This window comes from Pteropus medius, unplaced genomic scaffold (genome assembly GCF_902729225.1).
Source record: "Pteropus medius unplaced genomic scaffold, Ma_sr-lr_union100, whole genome shotgun sequence".
Classification (NCBI taxonomy): Eukaryota; Metazoa; Chordata; class Mammalia; order Chiroptera; family Pteropodidae; genus Pteropus; species Pteropus medius.
Window position 1 is genome coordinate 4717635 of NW_024351735.1, and position 26326 is coordinate 4743960.

General features: G+C 34.5%; 1 protein-coding gene across 2 annotated transcripts in view; it reads right to left on the bottom strand.

Moving 5' to 3' along the window:
- Positions 1–11772: 11772 nt before the first annotated feature.
- GPM6A (glycoprotein M6A) overlaps positions 11773–26326 on the bottom strand; it is a 242296-nt gene continuing 227742 nt past the window's right edge. The window contains exons 5-8 of one of the 2 annotated variants that reach the window (XM_039846516.1): positions 23646–23799; positions 18733–18809; positions 18134–18199; positions 11773–13883 (exon numbers count right to left, since the gene is read on the bottom strand). In XM_039846516.1, the coding sequence (XP_039702450.1) occupies positions 13731–13883; positions 18134–18199; positions 18733–18809; positions 23646–23799 (450 nt within the window). In that variant the 3' untranslated portion in view covers positions 11773–13730. The remainder of the gene's footprint in view (positions 13884–18133; positions 18200–18732; positions 18810–23645; positions 23800–26326) is intronic. The other variant, XM_039846517.1, reaches the window with a different exon arrangement.

The following is a 26326-nucleotide window of genomic DNA, read 5'->3' on the forward strand; positions in this document are numbered from 1 at the left end:
CAGATTTGCATTCCCTAATCAGTTACAAAGCTATTCTGAAGCCAGTCATTTAAAGCCGTAATATCAGCTTCCTAGGATACAAATTTTACTAAATAATTATAGAAAAGTGATGAAAAATGTCTAAGAAACTTTAAATTGAAAGGAGTTATAAAAATATTAAATATGATCACAATACAAAAACTGACATATTTTTGATGACATAGATTGACCCTGTAATAAAATGACCAGAAGAGAGCACAAGCTTATTTCAAAGTATGGGGTTGTCATGGACCTACTCTGTTATTGAGTTCTGACAGTGATGATTTAATGGTAATTTAGTAGTATCTTAAAGTGGTATCTTAAAATAGGTTTAATAATTAAGTTTCCGTTTAAAATTACCTTATGTTCATATCGGATTACTCATATCAGGTAACTCATATTTATATTTTAATTTATTCGTCACTGAACATCTTTGTTTTGAGTTTAAGCTATTTCTTTATCATTAAAAAAACCTGAAATTATAAGACCACAAAGTACACAAGGGTTTTTAATGTAAGACATGGGACTTTTCCAACTCCTTTGTGATGTTTTTGAACATAAGGGCTAAAAGACACGATATTATTCATAAAAAAGAAAAATAAAGATATACCCTGTGTATTCAATCACATGTAATCAACTACAATTGGTTGTAATCACTGCAAACTCCTTCATAGAATGTTATTGTTGAAAGTATCACATAATGAAGAAAATCTTCCTTTCAAAAACTGATATTCTGTTTTTTATGTTAAAAAATTGCCATTTTAAATATGACTACTTTTTAAACACTGATTTTATTAAAAAGACTGTGGTAGAAGGCCAACTGTTTTGCTTTTTAGCGTAAGATTATAAATTATAAAAACATAGATTCCCTTTTTTTGTTGTAAAAAGAAGGGAAAATGGTAAATTGCTACAATTATCATTTGGGCAGATGTCTGTGAAAATAGTTATAATATGAAACAAGCTGTCATCAGTTTAATATATTTAGTTATATTGTGCCTTTATTTATCTGTTTTACAGAGGACTTTATAGTCATTGGGAAACATTTAGCCCAAGGTCCTATAGAAAGCACAGAAGCAGAGAAAAGATAGTATGTTACCCACTTCAGCCATAGCTCAACTCAGCTGAATCATAATGACAGAAATCCTGAGATACAGTACAAGTTTGGTAAATAAGTTATTGAATTTTTAAATTCATTTATAAATGACAAATTTAAAAACAATCTCTACAATGCTTTTCAGCCCCTAAATCCAGTGATTATGTTCATGTAAATAATTATTTAAGACATATAATAATATAATGACCTCACCATCTCTCAGTTACTTCGCACAAAATAGCTTGCAAAACTTTACAAAGTAGATACTATTTTATTCCAGTTTCAGTTTTACAGATAAGGAAACTGAGACAAAAAGAGATTTACACTTTCTCAAAGATCACAATGGCAGGAACAATATGCAAAGAAAAAGAGATGTTCTCAAAATTCTGTATTTTCTTTCTTTTATTTTTAATTTTGTTTAATCTGATTTTTAATTGAGATATATAATCATTATATATAATGTACACAAATGAAGCTCATAGATTTAAGTGTACAGGTTCATTAGTTTTCACAAGTGTGTGCAATCATATAACCAGCATCTCAATAAACATACTTCCTTCACCTCAAGTTCCCTCAACAGCTTGTGAAGAAGTGAGGTGTCAGTGCACAGCTCACAAAAAGCTGAATCTTGCCAACAAGAATGTAAGATTGAAAGGAGATCCTTCCAAGGCAAGCCTTGAGATGACTGGAGTCTTCTAAGAGACCCAGAGCCAGAATATCTAGATAGTATAGATGATCTGTGCCTGGATTACTGACCCAGGGAAACAGATGTTAAATGTTGGGGTAATTTGTTAGGCAGTAATAGATAACTATATAGCAATAACAGGCTTGTTGTAGGATTCGCACTTGATTTGGGATGTTTAAGGCATTGTTCAAAGATGCACCCTCTGAATTGGGTGCTGTCAGAAAGTGAGGACAATTCTATGGTTAGGTATCTTAATAATTTTCATGTAAAAGGCAGGAGGAACGGGGTGGCATTAAAGGTCAAATGGCGACAAATAACAGCCACTTAAATTAGCAATGAGAGGGAGAAGTAGACTATTCGTGAGTTGAGCTTGGGCAGTTTTTGCTTTTGTCTGTGCCCAAATGTAATTCGGGAATGGCCTAGGTTTTGTCTTGCTCCATCGTGGTCACAGACTGAACGTTTTTGGTTTGGGTTCTTTAAAATTGTCTATGTTCAACTGGAGAAAATCTCTAATCGCCAGACCAGCTACCTCCAGTCGACAGCAGTCAGGGAGTGTTTTTCTCTTTTTTTGATGCATAAATCTACATGGACATTCTTGTACAAATCTTTTTGTGGACTCGTGAGTTCATTTCTCTTGAATAATACCTAGGAGTAGAATGTTCATAGTGTAGGTGCATACAAAACTTCATAAGTGTTTTTTCTCCAGTAATGTATAAAAATTCCAGATGCTTCACATTCTCAACACATAGTGTTGTCAGTTTTTTAATTTTATCTATCCTAATGAGTATAAAGTAGTATCTCATTTTGGATATAATTTGAATTTCCCTGATGATGAATGAGATTGAGCATCTTTTCAGGTGTCTATTGGTCATCTACATATCCCATGGTCAATTTTCTCTGCTCAAGCCCTTTTCAAATTAATTCACCAAATATTTACTGAAAACTTGCTATCTGTCGCACATGGTACAAGGTGCTGGAAATACAAGGTGTCCCGACCTGCAGGACCTAGTTATTGCGTAGAACCCGAGGAGGACCGTACCTTGAAGAAAACATGGGCGGGAGAAAAGAATGGAGGCAAGACAGTGTTCTGATCAAGCCTCAAAATTTTATTGTCGAGCGGTTATATTTATACACTCAAGTGGAGAGGGCAGGGGCGGGACTGATCAGGGAAGAGAGTATTTGTTACAAGCTCATTGGCATCCACCAGATGAGGTGACTTCTACTTGGCTAGTCAGAAACAGGTGGGCTGTGCCAGCAGTTGCAGGCTTAAGGCTCCCGACAACAAGGCAGAATAAAATGCCTACCTCTTGAAACTTGCCTTCTATTAGAAGGAAACAAATATAACTCAATGAATTTCCCAGTAAATCACCTAATTATAATTATGCTAATTGATATAAGGGTGAATTTCAGGGATCTGAGCACAGATTTAAGAGATCTGAAAATCTTTCTTTGAGACTGAATGGTTTGAACTGCTATCTGAAGGGTAAATAGAAACGAATTAAGCAAAGAGGAGAGGAACATTCTAGGTAGAGACAAAATATATCTTTATAGTCAAGTGGACCTCCATCAAAGGATGAAGAATTCGAAGAAGGTAAGGAGCCCAGTGTGGGTGGAGCACCAATAGTCTGTAGTTGATAACGCTGAAGCCCAGGGAGAAGCAAGAGCATGCAGAGCTTTCTAAGGCACACTGTTCATGTTTAGCTTTCTTCTAAGAACAAAGGAAAGCTGCTAAACAGTTTGAAGCAGAGGACTGACAATTTGTTGTTATTTAACCTATCTGTCTGCAACCCAGATAAAGAGATTGGTGGAGAAGCCACGGCAGTTGTACAGAGACCAGATAGGAAGCTATTTCCCAGAAACTCAGGAAAGAGGAAACTGGTATCCTGAAATTGATTGATAAGGTGGAGATGGAGTGTAGTAGATAATTTTGAGAGACAGAAGGTAAAATTGACAGAACTTAATGATTGAGTAGGTTTGATTGTGTCAAAGATAAATTGTCAAGAGTGAGAATTTTCTGGTATAAGTGGATATATGCTCATATTGTTTATTAAGAGGGAATATGGTAACTGTTAATTTTGTAAGGGAAAATGGTGAGTAGTGAGTCTGAAGCCTAAACTTACTAGTTAACTGTCAGATCACCTCCCTTTTCTCTCTGGGCACATAGCTAACTCCATTTCCCAGGGTTTTCTGAGTTACATGTAGGTACATGGCTGAGTTTTAAAATTTGGGCCACATTCTAGTCGATAATGTTACCACAGACTCAAAGGGTCTCTGTGCCTCTACACATCCAAGCCAGATAAGATAGGAACAGGAGATTGTAGGAAAGAAAGTAGAGGTTTATCTAAGAAATTGGCACCAAGCCCAGAGCCACAGGTGAACTAGTGCTCTCAAAAACCTGGTTTCCCCATGGTCTCTAGTGGCTAGATAAAAGGGAAAAATCATTAACCACAGTTACTATGGGAGTTGAGGTTGTGGGCTCTACTGATTGGTCAGGGCTCACGCAGTGGGGAGTTGATCATGGCATCAGGTCCTGATGGCACTCATGGCACTGTTCTGTCCGGTATCTAGGGGGTGCCGTACATGGGGCTGTTCTGCTTTCAAGAGTCTAAACCTGAAATACAATTGACGCCAAGGTGTTATCTTCGTTTGACTAAAACCTAATTTGGTTTGAGGTTCAGTCATTGTATCTTGGTCATGACTGATAGACCTAAAGCTTTATTCTTAAATGAGTTTGACATTGACCAGAACCTAATGTCCTAAGGGCTTAATAATGAAAAAGAGTGGACATACAATGTATGTACAGGTAAGAGGATCTAAGGGAGAGAATGCGAGTCATAGTTCTATTAGGCTAAACAAAGCTACCTTGGATTTAAGCAAAATCCATGCTAAAGAAATGAAATTCCCATGCAGTTACAATTACTACCACACAATTCAGTCTCCTCTATTTCTGGTGGCTGAGTGAGGAAGATAAATGGACGCTTCTGAGGGCGAGAAATAAAAATATGTCATGTAAAGGTATTGAGTTTTTAGGATTGGTTTATTCAATTTTCAAAATTGATATATAATCGACATGTAACATTATTAGTTTCAGATATAGAACATAAAGATTCCATGTTTGTATATTTTGTGAAATAATCACCACAATTAGTCTAGTTAACACCCATCACCACACAGTTACAAGTTTTTATTTTCTTGCGATGAAAGGATTATTTTTTAGCAGTGATGCTATTTAAAGTACCAGCAATTACATACATTATCTCATTTAATCCTTGTAACAACCTTATAAGACAAATAAATTTCTCACATACAAAGCAATCTGAAGTTTAGAGAATTTAAGTGATTTGCTCTAGGTTTTTCTTCCCAATGCAGTTGTTTCATGGTTTTTTAACTTGAAGAGATTTTAACTTGAATAGGTGGACTCTCGTTTTCTGGATGGCTATCTCATGTACTCATGGAAGCAATTCTGATTGATTGTGATGAAATTTTAACTAGTTATTCAGTGCCAAAAGCCCAGTATTTACTAATTTTTTAAATTGTCAATCCAGAAACCTGACACATCTCCATTTTCCTTGATCTTCTGCTCCTGTCATCCACAGATGCCAATAGTGTTGCAAAAACTTAAGAAGTTCTATTTCATCAAACTGTGGAATAGCTTGTTTCCAGAAGATTATCATCTCTCACTTTATAAATAGCATCCAGCAAACTATTGTTCTGGAAAACTTATAAAAGTGTATAGGAAGAAAAATTCAGAGTTCTTAATGTTTTAGTGTTAGTCAGGCAGGTATGAGATAAATTCTTTGTGCAACTCCTAGGATCATAAGAGGAAAAATGAATGAAAATAAGTTGATGAGAAAAAAAGTAAATTGGAAATAAGATGTATATATCTTATTACATATATCACATGCATTCCCCAAATTTTAGTGGTTCAAAGTTAGAAAAAAAAGAGAAATAGTACCTGTTTTCTCTACAACATGCATAGCAAAAGTCGTGAGCTCATGTCCTTAAAAGGGTTATAAAATAGAAAAAGTGAGAACATTTTTTGTTATTGGTCTTTAATAAATTGTCACTGCATTTTAAAGATGAAAACACCTTTCAGTGGTATGGTCATGTAATCCCTTTAATTAACAATGAATTTAGCAACACATTATTGTCTGTTATGTGCCAGGAATTAAGAAAAAAATCTGAATCCTCATGAGTATACAGTTTAGTGAGAAAAACGAGTCAATAACAAATAAACCTATGAATATATACTAGGCCAAAAGGTATAAAGTGCTATTTGAAAATAAAGCGAAAAAGGCAGATAAACGGGTACGAGCCACTTTTTTTTTTATAGGGTTGTGAGGGAAATTTTAACCGAGGAGATATTTTGAACAAAGAAGAAAAAGAAGGGAACTTACAGATATCTCAAGGAAAAGCATCTCAAGAAGAGCAAAGAACAGTGCAAAGGCCCAGAAAGAGGAGAGTTCTAAATGTGTATGAGAAACAAAGACATGGTGCTGGGGGCAAATTTAGAGCTGTAGGAGGAGATGAGTTAAGAGAAGAATGGGAAAAGAAGTCCACGGATAAAACTGGATCTTACGTGACTTACTCTCTCAACTCTTTCTGGTCATATATGTATATACATATTTATGTATATATATGAACATATATATATGTATATATACACATATTTGAATTTTTTAATTTTATTAAATTTATTGGGGTGATACTGGTTAGTAAAATTATAGTGGTTTCAAGTGTATAATTCTGTATATTGCATTGTGTGTTCACCACCCAAAGTCAAAATCTCCCGTCAGTGTATTATTTGACCCCTTTTGTCCTTTATACCTCCCCCACTCTTTCTCTCTGGTAACCACCATACTGTTGTCTGTGTCTATGAGTTTTTGTTTGTTCATTTGTTGCTTTCAGTTTTATATCTCACACATGAGTGAACTTATACGATTCCTGACTTTTCCATCTGACTTATTTCGTTTAGCATCATAGTCTCAAGATTCATCCATGTTGTCACAAGTGGCAGTATTTCATCTTCTCTTTGGTCTGATCTTAACTCAAATGTTACTTTCTCAGTAACACTGAGTTACCTTCTCATAACGATTCTGAAGATTCTCCACCTCAGCCCAATCCTGCAAATTCCCTGAGTATCTTACATGATTTATTATTCTCCATAGCATTTATCTCAAAAATACCTTACATCCTATTTATTAGTATTTGTCTCCCTGCATCAGAATATAAGCCATAAAAGGGCAAACATTTATTACATTTTATTTAATGCTATATCTCAATGCTTAGCAGGATAATTGGCTGTAGTGGAGGCATGCTCAAAAACTAAGCATTGGATTTAGCAATCTGGAGGACATTTCCGTAAAGTGCTAAGTCTGAGGAACTGATTGTAAGGAGTATGAGATAACATGATAGGTGAGTAACTGGAGGTGATTATACGTCTCTTTCAAAGAGATATGCTATAAAGGAGAACAGAGAAAGAGGGTGGATGTATAGAGATGAGGAATCAAGATAGAGTATTTGGTTCTTATTGTTTGCTTGTTTTAAGATTGGAATAAGCCATTAGAGAGTGAAAAATTGATGATTCAGAAGAGATTGAAGAGAGGAAAAATTTCCTAGAGTGATGCCTACCCTTGAGTAGGTAAAAGGAGATGAGATTCAGAATATATCGAGTGTATTTGGCCTGAGAAACATTTATCCATATTAAAAGGAGAAGAATCAGAGATTAACACAGATTAATAGACAAGTGATGGGAAATTACAGAAACATTCTTCTGATTCTCATTTCTCTCAGAATTAGAAAGCAATTTCTAACTCTCTGAATGAAAAGAAAGTGCTGGAAGTTTGATAAGAAAAAGCTGTGATATAGTAGCCATCAGGAGAGGCAGAATATGAATGCTCTAGGGCAGGAGTCAGAAAACTGTGGCCCTCAGGCTAAATCTGGGTCACCATTTGTTTTTGCAAATGAAGTTTCACTGGAACACAGCTAAGCCTATTTATGTATATATTTCAACTATTGCTCCTGCACTATAAGGGCAGAGTTAAGAAGTTGCCTCAGAGACCTCATGGCCCATAAAACCTAAAATATTCACTATGCGGTCTTTCACAGAAAAACTTGCTAACCCCTCCCTGTTTTAGAAAAATGGAGTAAATTTATTGATAGCTCTGACGGCTCACTTAAACTTAGGTGAGGTTGGTCAGACTGGGCATGTGTTTTTCTCCAAGCATGCTTAGTTACCTAGGTTCAGATGTGAACAGATAGATGACTTAAACCAGGGCTGACATTTTACCGTGTGAGTTTAAGGAAGATAGAGGGTCAAAGGTACTGAGGATTTGCCAAGGGAGTGATTGCATGGTTGACCATGCAATATAAGCTAGTTACTGAGGGACCTGAGGACATAAGGGGAATGAAGAGCTGAAAAAATTGGGAGATCAATAGCTATATAGTCCCAATGAAGTAAGTAAGCTAGAAAGGTGGCAAATGGAAGTTGGAAATGGAATGCATAACATTTAGATTATGCATTATTTGCAGTTACTAGAAATTATGAGGTCGAGAGATTGAGAGGCTGGAGTGAGGCAGGAGGCAACGATACTGGAGAGAAAACAAGTAGGGACCTCTGTCACTGACTTGTCGGGATGTTTACATTAATATCTGAAGTCTCCACTTGGCTTAGCGGAAATCTCCATTCTTGTTACTTGAAGCATTAAGTTTATACTTGCTATAAAAATCAATAGGTACTCTATTTGTGGAAATATAGAAGGTACCTGATGATTCTTGGATATCAGGTAGTGGAAATTAAAAAATCAGGGGGAAAATCTTAAAATTGTGTGGACTCGTATAAATACCATGTGTTTAAAATGTGGTTTTTATATTATTTGCATTTGTTACATTGTAATCTCTAATCTACTTGGTGTACTATTTGCTGGGTATAATCCAGTTGCTTGGAAATAATAATTATTTTAAAACCATAAAGATGTCATTCAGGAAAATTGTCTTATTAAGCTTCATCCACATAGCAAGGACACTCAGTTCTCATTCAGGAGGTTGCATTTTCTCTCAAAGACCTGATCCTGTCCTGCTCAGAAATAAAGTACTAAGTAAGACAATAAACACAGTAATAACTGTGAACATTATCTATATAGAGAAAAGCAAATATAGTTTGCTCAAAGTCTGGAAAACTTTGTGTTGTATTTCTGGATCATTCAGGCTAGAGGTGATTGGGAAGATAAGATGGAGGCAGTTATTCTAGCTCGTGTTAAAATAATCTGCTGGACCATTCCAGTATTCCTTAAATGATGTTTGCATTACTTTAAATTCATTTCTTCTTTCTGGGAATCCTCTCCCTTTACTTATTAAAGGGTAGGTTGACATCATACCTTTCTCAGTATAATTGATTGGATTACACTATAAGTATGCTATATAAAATTTCAAGTGCAGATTAACAAATTTTATATAAAGATTAATTGATGTCAATAAGAAAATTCCCCCAAATTAGAAATATGCCAATTCTAAATGCTCATTTGTTAGAAAGCACAAAAGTACATCATGTGTATTTTTATCAGATTGCATGGGTGAACACTCCCTGACATATCCAGTAAAAATGGAAATGTTAATTTATTTATGACAACTTGTGTAAATCTTTCTGAGAAGAAAAGGATATAACAAAAATAACAATAAAACAGATCTGATCCATACAGGCACATAATTAGTGTCCTAAATGACAAACTAGGCAGCGCCTCTGCTCCATCATCAGCACATTCCTTTCACTATTACCCCTTTCAGTCTACATGACAGTTCAGAGAGCTCGACTCATCAAGTTGGGTTTGTCGCGGGATACCACATTATCGTCATGGTGGCCCCCAAGAGAAAACAAGAATTGTTGAAATGAATAAAAGATAGATTAAAACACATTTCTAAAAGTCAAAAAATGTTCTCATTTTCTACTAAGAACAGCAATGTTAGGCAGCCAAGCAGATCAGCTCCTCCATTGTCCTGTCCTTAGCTTCTAGGGGACAAAAAGAATGTTCCGCTCTGTGAGACCTGGAGGTTGAGTGGCTGCTGAAGTACCTTTAGTAGAGGGCAAAAGCTGCTGAAGAGAATAATAACTGTCCATTATTTTTGCAATTTTTGGTTGTATTTTGAAGGCTGTTATTACTTGGTCTAATGCTTGGTTTTTATATTTTTGGCTTTCTTTTTTAAATCCTTCATACCATATAAACCTTCCAATAACACTACTCTGCTTCATCCCTCTTACCAAAAGAATGATAGCAGAATTACTTGGATCTCTTATGTTTTATTTCTCCATTGTTTGTTTGTTTTATTTTGTTTGCTATTTCCACCTATAGAAGTTTCAACAGGTTAGAAATACAATGGTCAAGATAAATTTTATTTCATTTCAATATTATTTCATTTTATATTTTATTTCATTCATTTAATTAATGAATTTAAGAATTAGACTTATTTTAGTTTTCTAAGTTCTTTTCAGTTTTTAAGTATAATGAATTTTAATGGAAAAGAGTAAAAGAACTTAAAAGGAACAAACAGGTAAAAGTCACTTCCATGAGAAGAAACTCAAGGTCCTGGGCTTACTAAAGCCAATGGAGAGATGTTGATATTTGACCTAGCAGTATCTTATAGACTTGCCTCCATTGACTTCAAATGGTCTGCTATCTGAAAACCATGTAGAAAACTTAATAGAGTGTTTCTTCAAGGCATGATAATTTAATTCATATTTCATCATATTCAGCATATTTCAGCTACCAGGTTACTTATGTGAAATATATTTTAAAATGATATGTTTCCATTTTTGTGTAAAAGGCAAAAATAAAACAAAACAAAAAGTCAAGTTTACTTGATCTTTAGTGAAAAAAAAATCGGAATCTGTTATTTCTAAGTTTTAATATGAAGAAGTAAACTGATTACACCCAAGTCAGAGCTGGCCAACACACATTTTATTCTGAAAGTACATAAGTTCCTGAGTCTTCACATTAGCTTTAGTTCCCAAAACTATTACATGGTGATTATACCTCAGTAAAGCTAGGTAGGAAAAGGAAACTACTTGCTTTAAAGATAAATGTATATGTTACAAATAGAAATGGCCTCTTTAGTTTTCAAAAATTTTGTTTAGTATTATAATTATGTTATAATGATCAGGTCTTTTTGAAAAGCATACGCTGTGAAATTTTGTTCATATTGATACTGCTTAACATAAAATTCTTTATTATCTTGTTGCTATGCTAAGAATTTCATAAACACTAGAAAGGATAAAATTATCATTTGATAAGATTTATATAGGATATCCCTATATAAAACTAAGTTTTTAAAACATAAGACATTTTGTCCAGATCTACTTATAATTATTGTAGATATTTGTAACCTAAGTCCATGAAATTTCCAAGTTACCACTTATACTAATACATAAATAATTAAAGACTAATACAAATCCTTAGGCCTTATGAAAAATAAGATTATTATCGATAACTATTTTATTATTTTTAAATCGACATCACTTCTAGTTTGGCCAGAAGAAATTACATCTGATATAAACAAAAAAATCTAGAAAATATTTTTTTTCATTTCATTGCTCTCACCTTGATATTTTGAAGCGAACCAAGAAATCAGTTTTTCTTCTGAATTGCATTAGTCTTTTTTGTTTCTGTTTGTTTATGCAGCACTAAAGGAAACACAAAACAATAAAAATTGGGCAAAGAAACAGCATAATTTGGGAATTGTGATCATTTATTAAATGAAATGACCTCTAAAGTCTTTTACCCTTTGCCTTCTCCCACCTCGTCAGCATTCATTCCCATACTGTATGTTCATGCAGAGAATTTTCACTAAATTTTGAAGTGTTAGGTCAGCTCAACTGAGGTAATAACGATCCAAAGGAGACAGCGCCTATTGCATTTGAAAAGAATGCACACACATAAGAAAGAGGAATAAACAAAACAAGAAAAAAAAAAAAACACTGCAGAAACTAATAATAAGTACACAAAGTACACAAGTATATTTATTACAGTTTGCAAGCACTTTGTTCTACATTTCAAAAACGCCACCATCAAGCTGTTGGCACATTTATGTACAAAACAGATTATTTGTAATGCCTGCTACAAAGCACTCTTTTGTGAAAATACAAACTCTAATACCAGAAAAAAAAAAGGCAAAAGCGTCAACATCATTACATAAGTTTAAAAGACAGTTTTAAAAATCATCACAAACTGTTAAGACACAGAACTGAAACACTATCATATAGAATTTAAAGAAGCCCATTAATACTTTTGCTGAATATATGTAATACTGCATATATCAGAAAAATGTTGACCCAGTAAGATAATCTAAAAAAAAAGCAAAACCCCAAATTAATTAAATAATACTACAGATGCATTATCATGCCACAGAGAACCCTAGTAATATCCCTACATACTACAAGAACTTGTAAAATTATGGATGATGCATGACTAGTCGTTGTACAAAGATTGTTTCACTCAATAAATTTTATTAGAAATGCACTTACACTGAGAAAAGATTTCACAATGGTCAAATCAGTGCACAATACTACCTAGTTTTTATACACTGACAAAAATGTCTTGTCAGGTGACATCATTTTAAAAGACACTTTACAGCATTCTTGTAGCATTAGAAATAATCAAAAGAAGAGTCAGGTTAAAACAAACACCAAATTTGGTCCAATAATACTGATTGCTTTTTTTTATTCCTTTGATATAGGTACTTCTTGTAAATGAATATGAATGAACATTTGGTTAAAATGACTTACTAGAAATAAAAACACAGATATACCACTACACTTCGAAAGGATACATTGTATAGTGGCCTCTGACCACACTTTAAAAAACACTACAGGTAAACCAACATAGATTGGAAGGCTGCAAGCAAAGCTATTATATTAATGGAAGCCTTTTCAAATATATAATACACATTTGAGGGATAGTTTACAGAGGTGCAATCCATTAAAACTTTTTAAAGTAGGTAAAACAACTTCTGAGGGGTTAGTGTGCTTATTTTTCATATTCCACCTTCATAAAGGTAATTAATGTTCCACATTAGCATATTAAAAGTTCCAGTCCAGCCACTGCTTAAATCACGAAGAGATCATTTTCTGATAGTCTACAGTAGTTATTTCCATTAAAATTCTCTCTATACTAAACTTTAAAAGGTAAGCCCGGTGTCACAATCTTAAAAAGGCAACTAGCCATGCATTAGCATTACTGTTTCTACATGCTCACAACATAAACATGAGGAATCAGAGGGAAATACCTCTTCGATACATCAAGAAAAAATACAATGTTAACAAAGATAAGAAGCACTTTTTTTTTAACCTACTCTTACAAATTTAGAAATTGCACCTTAGATGGATGAAAACATGAACTACGGCCTATGGTAATGGGGCCGCTGATCTTCACACAAGATTTCCATATTTCAAGAAGAGTCATCATGATATCATCTCTGTCTATTGTTCATAATGTACAATGGTCCCTTTGAAGGCTACCTGTAGTTAAACTAGTTACCGAAATCAAAACTAAAAAGTATAAAAAGCTGTTTTTCTTTTCAAAACATAAGAAATAATGCAAAAGGTGTTATGTATAACACACATGAGAAGTGGTTAAAAATCAAATTAATCTCTGCATTTGACAATGTTAGTATCATTGATCTTACAGAATTATTAAATGAGTTTGAGAAATTTAGAAAAGAAAAAGACTAGATAGGAGCTTGTAGAAGATATCTGATTACACCAATTTTACAAATTAGGAAATTAAGTGCTAAACAACAAAGAATTGTAGTCAGGTGATTCATAAGTCACCCTCTATATCATTGATGAGAAGCACTTTTATTTTACTTTTCAAAAGGTTGGATGGTTGGATGGCCCTTAGTTAAACACCAATGCATCTGGATGGTAGAAGGACGGGAAGGTTTTATTTATGTGTATGCGTTGAGCCGCTCTTTGGAGCGAGTAGAGTGGATGTCATGAAGCTCTTGCTCCTCCTTTGACTTGATGTCCTCATACTTCTGCATCCGGCAGGCATCTTTCACATATGCCCAATTGGCAGACAGAACCATAAGGTAGTGAACCTAGTTAAAGACAAAAATAATTTATATGGGAAGTCCGTACAGCATCTCATTACCCTTTGCTATCGGGAAACAAATACTCAAATTGTATACTTAGATAAGATCTGTTCATTAATATAATGGAACCAGAATTTCTGTGGTAATAGAAATGATATAAATAAAATATATTCTTCACTCAGTCCTCCAACTATAGGACATTATCTTCTTGGCTCCCTGTCTTTTCAGTATCTCTTTTTCTTCTTTTCCAACTTTGAAGTATCCAAGACTGATTCTTAATCTTTATGTGGTGTTTCCTGTTCATTCTGCCCTCATTTACCCGAACCATAAGACTATACATTTCATGTCCATGTACCCGTTTTCTAATCCATAATCAGAAAATAGTCTTATATACAATTTAAGTCTAGTCAACTCGAATTAATGGGAAGATATATTATTCACTGTGAAATAACAAGAGGAATCACAGAAACTCCAAATTAACTGGATTTAATTATCCAGTTAATTTTCTACACAGTGAAATTTGCAGTTTCCTTTAGATTCAAACTACAAACAAGCAAGTATTGTATCATATGAATTTTGTATATTTATAGACACTCACAATAGATAGAATAGTGCCATGTTCAAAAAGGAAGTTCTTGATGTGTCTAGAGTGATGAAGTTACTCAAGTAATGAAGATCCTGATTTGACCTGAATGACTCAGTAGTGAGATCACTTATTTGTTTTTTTTTCTTTCTCTCCTTGGTCCATAAGAGAGAGAAAGCAGTTTTCCAAATGATGGATTTCAATGGATGAACAGGAAAGGGAAACTAAGTTGTCAGTTATTTACTTTCTCTGAGTTTTAAAAGGTAGACAATAATTTATCCACAATTTAGTAAAATAGAACACTAAAATTTTGATTAGTCAAGTACTTTGAAAGACAGGCAGTAGGCTGGTTCTAGAAAAGTACATAAAGAATGCAAAGCCAATCCTAAATGGTGACTATTATGGTACATTAAGATAGTCAACAAACAGTAGAAAAAATTAATAAAACAATTTTGACACAACAATGTAGAAAAAAAGATGCATACCAATTAATAGCATACAACAAGCTATTTTCAGAACGTTCCATTTCCTCTGAAATTTTGCATTTTGTTTAATGAAAATAATAAGCCACATGTAAGCAGGAGCTGTGAGTTATATTCTTGTTTTTCATGGCATTCTTATAGTGAAAGCTTAATCACTGTATATATGTGGCTTGAATAATTCTTATATAACCAAATTTATGTGGTATATTTTTGTTGTGAAAATATCAAATGCTGTGGATAGTACTTAGCAAGTAGTAGGTATTAAGAATATTTGCCACATGAATAAATATATTTTTAGATGTTCAAAAACTTTCCCTTAAAGTCTAAGGAGATATCACCCTTAAGTTATTATTAAATATGTATGTCTTCATATTTCAACTTCAGTGTCACTCTAGTTCAGACACTGGTGCTTTATAGTGGTCTTCAAATGTTTCCTCTGGCCTTAGAGAAACACAAGCTGCCAAACTTGTTACTGTCCCTCCGCAGGTTAATAGCGATCTCTGAAAACTGGTGCAATGCTAAGTTGACTAATTTTGTTAGCCTATAGAACTTCCTAACATTTCTAAAAAATAATGCAATGGCGTGCATGTTAGTTTGAAGTTCTTATAAGCCTTGCCTTAAATTACAGACAATGCTGTAAATACTTTGGTAGAATAGAATTCATCTCATTTTTCTCATCTATCTTATGGAAATAACGATGGTAGCCATATGGTGTCAAATGAGTTCATGATGAGGTTAATGAACTCATGACAGTTACTGTATTATGCTTATTGAATGTATTCATCTACATGAAGCAGTTGATAGTGCTTTCAACAGAGTAAGTTTTAAAGAGATAATAACTAATAGCAGTAATACTGGTAGTAGCATTAGTACCAGGAACAGTAGCAATAGTTACATTGAAGAGGAATTTTCCAGTCAAAAGGCTAACCTTATAATCGGCTCTTTGTTCTGCTTCTGTAAATATGCTTGCTCCATAGACCTAAGGGCATGGTGACCTCAAAATTAACTAAAAGACTCATTCTCCCTTTTGCTTGCTCTATCTAGATAACAGATGTATTGCCTGAGTTCCTGTCTGAAAATCTCCTGCTTTGTAACTCTTTGTAACTGCCTGAGGACAAATTAACCAATCGGACCACATCAACTGGCCAAATGTAACTGCACAGATAAGCCCTATAAAAACAAGGCTGCCTCTGAGCTTGAGGCTCAGATCCTCAGAGCACTAGCTCTTTTGGGACTGCCAGCATAAAAGCCTGAGTTCTCCAACTTTCCTAGTGGTGCTTGGTTTCTTGTCGTTCTGATTTTGCAACCTTTCTGCAACAGTATTATCCTTGTCTTCTAAGACCTAAACTATTACCAAAACCAATTAATGAGATGTTATGTATTTCTTAAAGAATTTATGCTTTGTGTATATTTAGATACCCAAAAAGATGCTTAGTACTTAAAAAAATAATCTCCTAAAGTTTCTCTGTTTGAAATAAAATTTATTTATAACTTGATATGTAAAGCTAGGCAAAGCATAGATTCTTTAAGAAATACAGAGCATCTAAATTTCCTTTATCTTAAAATTTTTTGATAACAGAATCATTTCAGAGTAGGCATTTTTAAGGACATTTAAATGACATTATTCATTTAGATAGGTACTTTTCACTAATGTAAGGCATTTTACATACATATATATGTTATAAATGCAAACAAAAGCTTTATTATACACCCCTTTGCAGAAAGTACTTTGACAGACCTCTTATTTATGGGTGTATATGCTTGAACATACACAAGTTCCTAAAAATTATCCATCGCACAGGAATGTGTCTGTGAACACAAATAAACAGTTGTTTCCTCTTTTCTGACAGCCAGGCCAGGGGCTGCTAGAATCATGCATGTTTGGAACATCACTGCTCAGAACATGTGAATGCTTATCCAGGGCATATTTTAGCTTTGAGTTTAGGTCGATAACATAAGATCTTTGCTTATTGTTTTATTGCGTTCCCTCCAATTAATCAATTAATCAACAATCTTATTAAGCATCTCATATTCTGAAATGAAATTCCTACTAGAGGTTTCTACACTAAATCTAAAATGTGAAACAATTAACATGATATAAAATTAACAAAATATCTGAAAACTCACTTTAGCACTGACACAATCGGTTTTGATAGATATTTTAAAAAATAATTTTTAAAAAAACCAAAGCATATCTTAACACAAAAGTGTGATGAAGTCCCTAAAAATAACTGGTCTGAAACGGCTCATTAGCACATTAGCATTGTCTCTTCATTCTTATTTTTAATCTTTGACAAAAGATAAAATATTTTTTAAAAGGTCTTCTTTGCACCAACATATTAAACGATGTACTGGCACCACAGGAAAGGAATCAAATCTAAATTAATTAATCATTTTTACATATTGAATTGGCTATAACATTGGTGAAGTTACTAGGACACTTACAGAGTCCTGTGCTACTTAGATTCTAGGATACGAAAATAAGGACTGAAGACCTTGGCTGCAAAATCTACTACTGATGTTCAGAGTATTTATTTATTGTTGATATTCGGTATTCCAGTGAGAAACTGGAATTTGTGGTGAGTTACAAAGCAGGAGACAGGATTTGACACATCGTAGGTCTTCCAAACTTGCTAAAAGCCCGAATTTAAAAACTTGTTCTTAATATTTCTGAAGAAAGTTAGATATTAGACATAGAAGACATGATGTGAAACTACTGAGATTTATTTTAAGAAAATTAATCCTTTTTTCATAAGTGACTCATTATGGCTTTTTTATGTTCTTATTTAAGGAGAAAAAAAGGATAATGTAAGTTAAGGAATTGATCATATTACTTAGACTATCACACTGATGCATACACATATGCTCCAGAGTTGATTTTTATGTTAATAGTAATGTAATATCTAAACGCTAATGAATTTATTTATTTTTGTTAGTTACCATATTATTGAGTGTTGTAATCCTTAAACTAATTACCAAATATTATCTCTGTTGTAATGATACTATTTCTTTAGGTTAAGCCTGTTTTTCACTTATTTATTTGCCCATCGTTTCCCCCCCTTTTTTTACTGATATTAAATTAAATATGATTCATAGGGACTTCAGATATTAGAGATAAATGATCATCTCTACAAGCAAATAGCTTTGTAATTCAAGTCGAAAAACCAAGCCTCAGGGCCTTGAGGTCTTACCATAGCAATAACTGCCGCCCCAGCTCCAGCAAGTGCCACAATAAACAAGTGGAAGGTCATGTTCAGCTGCAAAAGAAACCAGAGAACCAAACGTGTGTCAAGGTTGCAAAGAGAAGAGAGATCAAGCCACCTGATGCTTATGAATAAAAACTGCACATCTTTAACAGAAGTGACCCTGTGATAAGTCACGTACTCCAAAAACATTACTACAATATCTTTTCTCTTGCAAATCATTTGAATCTTTGCAACAGCATCATTTTAACATGATTTCATTAGAAAGATGAGATCGTGATTAATAATGATGGTTTTCAGTAATCTTATAACAATATAAGACTATATTATTTCTTTAAATATAATTGTTTTTCAACTTCCATTGAAACAGTAGTTTCTAGAAAAAATAAAATATGTATTATAATTTTTATTGAAACATGCAAAGCATCTCATTCATGTTTATTTTCTAGTCCCCCTGAATAACATCACTGCAAGTAAAATTGCCTCTGAAAAAAGGGGAAAATTCAATATAGATTTAATTATATATTCTCCAAATAACAAAGTGAAGCTAAAATTCTGACAAAATTGAAGGCTGTAAAAATACTCACTTCAGTGGATTCACACATCCTCAGGAAATTCTCAGAGACAGTACAAATTTTCTTTTCTTCTCCAATTGTCACAATCCCTACAACATGTAGAAAATTAGTTTAGCACTATAAATGTTTTCAAGAGCCCAGAGAGAGAAAAAAGAAACTTCTTCTGATAAAAATCTAAGCAAATTCCATTTTATGTTATATTATAATAAAAAACTTCTTCTACAGCTTTCATTGCTAGATAATAATTATGAGTAGAATTATGAGTAGAAGATAAAAACAAGCAATGTAAAACATTTTCAATCTGAATTCCATTGAATCTAGCCACCAGAATGTTGAGATTCAACTATAGCTAGTTCATTGGTTTGGTCCATTAACATAATGGTGTAGGCATCACAATTATTTTCACAGCTCTGTCCCAGACTGTTCTGAAGTCTGGATCTAAACTCATTCTGCTGGCACAAAGCTTCTGTTAGTCTATAAAATCATATTTCCCCAAAGAGAAACTTTTCTCTGCTAACACTGAAAACAGTGTTATTCTTAAGGGGAAATAAAAAGCTATAATTTAACTCATATTTGCCCTTAGTCCAATTGGTTTATAGACCAACTGCATCAGGATCACCTGGGTTACTATAAAAAATAATGCATTTTAGACTCCAACAAAGAATTGTTAAATCAAAACCTACGAATGTTTGCCAGGACTATTGCATTTTTAACAGCACAAAGGTGATGCACTACTACAGATCTCATTTTAGAGAAGTGATCAAGTTCATCCCAAAATGGGTCTTTAATTTTGTTTTTGAGAACTACTGAAGTGCTACACACACACACACACACACACACACACACAAACACGGGGCGGGGGGAGAGAGAGGGAGAGAGAGGGAGAGAGAGAGAGAGAGACAGAGAAAATCACATCTTCTGGGCAAATTAATACCTAAGCTTTTGGCACCTGCTGCTATTTATTTAGTTTTAATATGTGTAGATATTCACACATTCTTAGGTTGGAGGTGCACATCAGCTCTCCCTCTATGTAGAGCTGCTGCTATTCTGCTTTGCCAATAGTTTGTGCAATTATTTCATTTAAAAAATAACCTACCTGCAGTGACCTTTCCTTTCTGCCAAGGTGGCTCTAAGAAGGGGTGGGGTGGGGGAGGAATCCCTATAAGATCTGTCTAATAAACTATCGTTACTGAAGAAGCTCCCTGGTGAAGCCCATCTCTCCACCCTGACCTATGACAGACTTCATTCGCATGGAATGCCAACCTGGACGTGCATTTCCTTACACATTTCTTCATTCACATTTACAGCAAAAGTCCTAAAAAGCATTGCCTGTGTTCACGGTCTGCAATTCCTTTATTTTCATTTCCACTTGAACCCTTTCTGGTCAGATTTTGCCCCAACTTGCCATGGACAGTTTTCCTATAAAGATCACCAATGACTTCCACATTATTAAAACCAAAGGTGAATTCTTAGTTCTCATCTAACTTGCTAGTCAGCAGAACTGGAGGCAGGTGATGACTCCCTCTTCCTTCATGATCTCTTCATTTGGTTTGCAAAATCTACAGTCTTCTGTCTTTGTCTTTCTAGTCTCATTGTCTTCTCAGTCTCTTTGCCTAGTTCCTCCTCTTTTCCAGGACCTCTTTCATTGCAGCTCCCAGCGTTTTTTCCTCAGTCATCTTTCTCCCTTGCTGATCTCATCGAGTCTCAAGAGCTTTAAATCTAAAATATAATCGATGACTCCTAAAACTGTATAGCCAGCTCCATATTTCTCTCCTAAAATCAATATCCAATTTCTTACTCAATGCCTCCAGATTTCTAATAAACATCTAAAAAATTAACATCTTCAGAACTGCACTGCAGGCCTCCCTTGCCTGCCTCACTCCTAAGCAAGTACTTCTTGGGCTTTCTCATCTCATTTGAGAGCAAAGCAATCTTCCCACTTGCTCAGTCAAAAAATAAATTCCTCCTTGAATCATCCTTTTCTCTCAACCCCCACAGACAATCTATCAGGAAATTCTGCTGCCCCTATCTTCAAAATACATCCAGGACAGACCATTTCTCCCTACTCTCCTGCTACTCTCCTGGTTCGAGCCACCGACACTGCACTCAGGCTTGCTTATTACTACAAGTGCTCGCTGGCACTCCTGCTCCTCTTGCTACACAGTCTGTTTTCCACACCACAGCCAGAGTGATCCTTCTATAGCAAAAGTGATTTCTGGCTTCCCTTCTGCCCAAATCTGCAAATATCCTCTACTTTCTTCAGAATGAAAACCCCTAAATGTCCTGTAATTCACTCCTAAGTATGCATTCCATGAACTCTCAGACTAAATCTCAATCTGTTCTCCTTACTTTCTCACACTCCCCTTCAGCCATACTGGCCTCTGTGTGGCTTGTTAAAGATACCAGGCATAGTACTACCCTGGGGACTTTGCACTGGATCTTTTCACTGCTAAGAATATTCTCAAGTTCCTCATTTCCTTCCAATGACAACTATGTGGTGAAGCTTTCCTCCATCACCCTTTTAAATATTGTAACTCCGCCCCCCCCTCCCCCAGTACTCAGTACTCCTGATGCTACAGTTTTAAATCCTGGGTCTAGATAACATTATGGGGATCGGTTTTAACATTTTATGAAACAAATTTCCTGGGATAAATACCTAATACATTCAATGTCATTAAATCGCTATACATATAATTGAAGGACTTTGGAAATAATTATAAGAGCATTAAAAATTAAAATTGTGAGTAGAAATGATTTCATGACTTATTTTAAAATACAGCTAACCTTAATATGATAAATCTTAAATTCCTCAACTATATGAAGTAATGCCTCTGTTTCCCATTAAATCTGTTTGAAGTATGTATGCTTATCACATGCATGGGATGAAGACTGAGATTCACAGTAGATTCTAAGCAGGCATAATAGCCATTATATGGTGAGAGTCCCCATTATGTAAAGACCTTAGTCTCCTAAGAGAAAAGATACCATCTAGATGCTAATGAGACAATTTTGCAGCATAAGGGAAATTGCTTTATAGTATGTTCTTACCTACTCAATTACTTTTTTGATGATATTAGTAAATGTATGTACTAATGCATTTACATCTTCTATTCTGGATGCCCCTTGATAATAACTTGATTGTATATGTACATTCAGGATTCTTATTAAGGGCGTGTTATCTAGAAAGCATAGAAATGCTGTCCAGGCAGTAGATTCTGTGTTAAGGGCAAACAGAAAGCCTTTATAGCTGATGTAAAAGATTGTCAGGAGAAAAGTTTAATTGCAATAAGTCTTGATAACTATGCTGTAAACAGTGCTAAGGTTCAAGAGAAGCTTTAATCAAAGTCATGCTTTACACTCACTATAAGTATGTCCCATACAATATCTGGGATATATTGTACTAAAAAAAATATATTGCTTGTTTATCTGAAATTCACACGTAACTGGGTGGCCTGTATTTTACCTGGCAACTGTCTCTGAGAGACTAGTCAAATCTTTCCAAATTAAAATTTTCAGATAAGCAGAATAAAAGGTATACACTGAAGGGGAGGGACTGAAGTCAGAGCCATGGTTATCCAAGCAGCTGTTCTCCTGTGACCTCCAGCAGCAGTTGCTGAGGTTTCCTTTTCCTGTGTTTACATGGGACATGATTCCAAGGTTAAAACCTCCCCTGTGGAAGAACTGTCAATATTGCCAACATTATCTGCTTGCTGAGAACGTCAGCCACAGAGCAGATCATCCTGCTTTTCATTTGGATTAGACAAAGGGACCAGAGAGCTTTGTCTGACAGGATAGTAGGGTGGGCCACAGTTTTGGAACACACAGCTAGTTGGCTATGGAATAGTTACATTGCATCCTCCAATTTATCTATAGTATATCATGGAGTCACAAGGCCTGCAAGTACCAACTAGTGAAGTGTTTACCACTTTCCTGAAGCATAAGGAAACTTGATTAGAGAAAACCATTAACGCCATTCCCGATGTTAATAGGTTAGATTTAATACATATTCTGTGGGGTGGGGGTGGGGGGAACCATCTGAGCATGTGGATTGGCACATCTTTTATAAAATCTGTAGCTTCCATGTTTTTACAAATTATGGGATAGAATTCCAAATGGGTTAGGTGAGATTGAACTCTCTGTTTCCACATTCATAGTTCAGTACTTATTTGAATAGGAGAGGCAGCAGACATAATTAAGAATACAGATGCGGCAGCTAGCCTGCCTGGGTTTGAATCCTGCTTTGGCACTTTCTAGATGTATAACCTTGGGCAAGCTACATACTCTCCTGTGCCTCAGCTACATCATTTATAAGGAACTTAATAATAGTGTTCATCATACAGAACTGTTGTGAGAATTAAACAAGTCAATATACATAAACTATTTAGAATGAGGTCTATACATTGCAAGCCCATATACATATAAGAAACTATTATTATTACACAAGGTTTTAGCCCTAAATAAAAATAACCAAATAGGACCGATGATTTATTTAACATTCTTTGATTTTGTTATTATTACATACTAAGTTTTTTTGCCCTGTTTCAGGAAACAATAGGGTATATATTTCTTAACGTATCTTCATACTACACTTCACAATTTGTGTAGCTTATCAAGGAGAATGAAAGTAGGATGCCAACAGCACACAGAGTCTGGAAAAATGTAGAGGAATCAGGACAGGGAAATCACAGAACTTGCCAAAACAAGGAAATACAACCTGAAAGCCTGTTCAGATACCCATGTTTGTATGTTCATGTTGTGAGATCAACTTCCAATCAGTCTTAAATTCCTACTTAAATTTAAAAAGAATGTCTTAAAAGAGAACACTCTGATACACTTATCTTTTTGGTAGAAGAAGTAATGGTGGTTCCAAAGTGATTTACAATATTTTTGAGGCAGTACTGTTTTACAGCTAGAGATCCACCTACCGAACTGACGGAGATCCAAGCAGAGATTCGCCCCCTCCACTAAGGTGGTATTTCGGCAGATGGTCCACAGATTGAAGTACATGTACACTGGCAGGGAGGTGAAAGCCGTCACTCCCAGCCAGGCCAGCATGAACAGGTATGTCAGCATAATAAACTGCAATGGAGAAAAAGTTGACAGAGAACACATGTCATCTACTGGAAAAGAAGTTTGTGTTTACTCTACAAAGCTCACTATTGAAAGATTTCGCTGCTGTCGTATACAGATCATTATTACAACACTGATAGGAACTGCAGTGTGGGAAACAGAGATGGTGAATATAAGGGGTTATGTGAATAAACCTGCCGGAAAGTTGCATCATGGCAGAGGTTCGGATGTACAAGGAATAATCTTTCTGCATCTTACATCTTATGCCTGTTTCATACATGTATTTATCTTAAAAATCTCACCACACAGTTTTTAAATATTACAAGATATTAACTGGTATATGTAGAATGGATTGTACAAAATGAGTTAAAACTATGTCAATAAGTTTATATTACAACTAAATGTGCACCATTTCATATCATAAATATTGAAGCTGCTTAACCGTGTTTACATTTACCATAAACACGGTAATCCTCAAGTCACTTTAATATATAATGATGTTAATGTGTATTTCTACTCGTCTGATGATTTTTGTAAATTTAAAATCTAATTCTTTCATGCATATTAATTTTAATTTTGCTATAGAAACATAGCAAAATATGATTTTAAGTTTGAAAATAATTTTCTTTGTTTATTTCAGAATATTTTTAATATTTATGAAATATAGTAAAGGGCTGTTTATGCATCCTAACCACAGTTGAATAAAAGACACAGCTTCAGCATAGGTTAAATAGATTTTTAGTTCAACTATGGCTTAGATGCTGGACAAAAAGATAAATGGATGCATATAGTGGTAGAAGGATGAATAGCTGATAAAAGATAGATGTACTAATGTTGCTTCAAATTACTTATCAATTATTGAATTCATATTATCTACATATAAAATAGCCTATATAAATATATACCCTTGATCTCAGCTAATACTTGTATTAACAACTGTATTCAGATATAACTGAAAAAAAAAAACAAGTATAAGTCACAATGCTCTGAGGTTTAAAGGCAGACTTGAATCCACACATTGATATAAATCGATTATGTTCCTTAATGCAAGTTATGTATCACTGGATTTATTAGCATATCTCCCAGGATCATGAGTAATTCATCTTACGAAGTGTTCATATAGGTAAATGCCAATCAAAATAGAGAATGATCACAAATTTGTAAGAGTTGTCGTATTATTGTCATATGGTATTAATTAATCAGACTCAGATGTCAGAGATTAAAATCTAGATTATCTCTGAAAAGTAGCCAAATAAGAAAATCACTACTACAGTAATTGTTCTGCCACAATATTGACACCCGTCTTTCCTCACTTGAATCCTGTATCAGTAAGTAGCAGCGCAGCCTGTTGTGCTATCGCTCATGGGCCTGACCTTATGACTGGCAACTTATGCCAGCAAAACGCAGAAAAAATGAAAGAGGAAAAAGGCCAGGAGGGAATTTTTAGAACTACATTCTTGGCCATATTTCAATGATTGATACACAATTGTTACTAACACAGTATTTGTGGACTGAAGGAATGAGTAAATGTATGAATCAGTTACTGTTCTATACCCTGGTGATGTGGAGGTGGAGAATTCAGTATCATGCTGTAAAGAACACCCAGTCGTGTAGACTTTATACTCATGAACCCATGTGAGACATCTTCCCAGGTAATTCACATAATATGCTCTCAATCTATAGTTTTTGTTGTGATTTGTGTTTTGTACATGTCCCTAAAAGAAAAATAACTGCCCATCCTTTTCTCTTTCTCTACTCAAATACCTGTAACTATATCTTTAAAACAAAATTGGAAGCTGGAATAAGATGTGTTTTGTGTGTGTATGCATGTCTGCATGTACTAACAGATCTGAATTTTCATTCTCAGAACCTGTGTAATTTTACTTTGTGTATGTTATATACACGAGTTTAAGTACTTTAAAGTATAAATTGTTTTAAAAGTTACATCTTCTGAAGGATTCTTGATTACTGTTATATTTATGTAATCAGACTCAGAACACGTGATAACCAGCACATATGAACACAACTGTAAATGTGAAATTGTGTTTTTAAACCTTTACGCATATTCCATACCCCATTAAATAATACAGCAGTAGGATTACATTTGGAGATGTCTGAAATGTAAGCCTTGCATTCCAAAAGCTGTTTCTACAGATATTTGGACCTCTTTTGAATTTCAGAGGCATGCTTCTAGAAGAAGTTTGAAGAGGAGCAGTAGTGTATTCTGGCTTAACTTTAATACCTCAGGTAGTCACAGTTTCAAAATGACAGTACAAAATGGCATAAAAATAAATAGACTCCATGAAACTAAATCTCTTATTCAACTCTACTAATTCCTTTGGTGACAAGTTATAGCTTGACTTTACTCCATGATTTCAGTGAAATTTCAAACAAGTGAAACTTAGTTAATAACTCTCAGGACATATACTAAAAATAACACTGTCAAAAAATGGAAAACTTGGTGTTAATATCATGGCAGAGCTTAAGCACCTATATTAAGGTCATATTATGATTAACATAGACAGAGATTATTGGG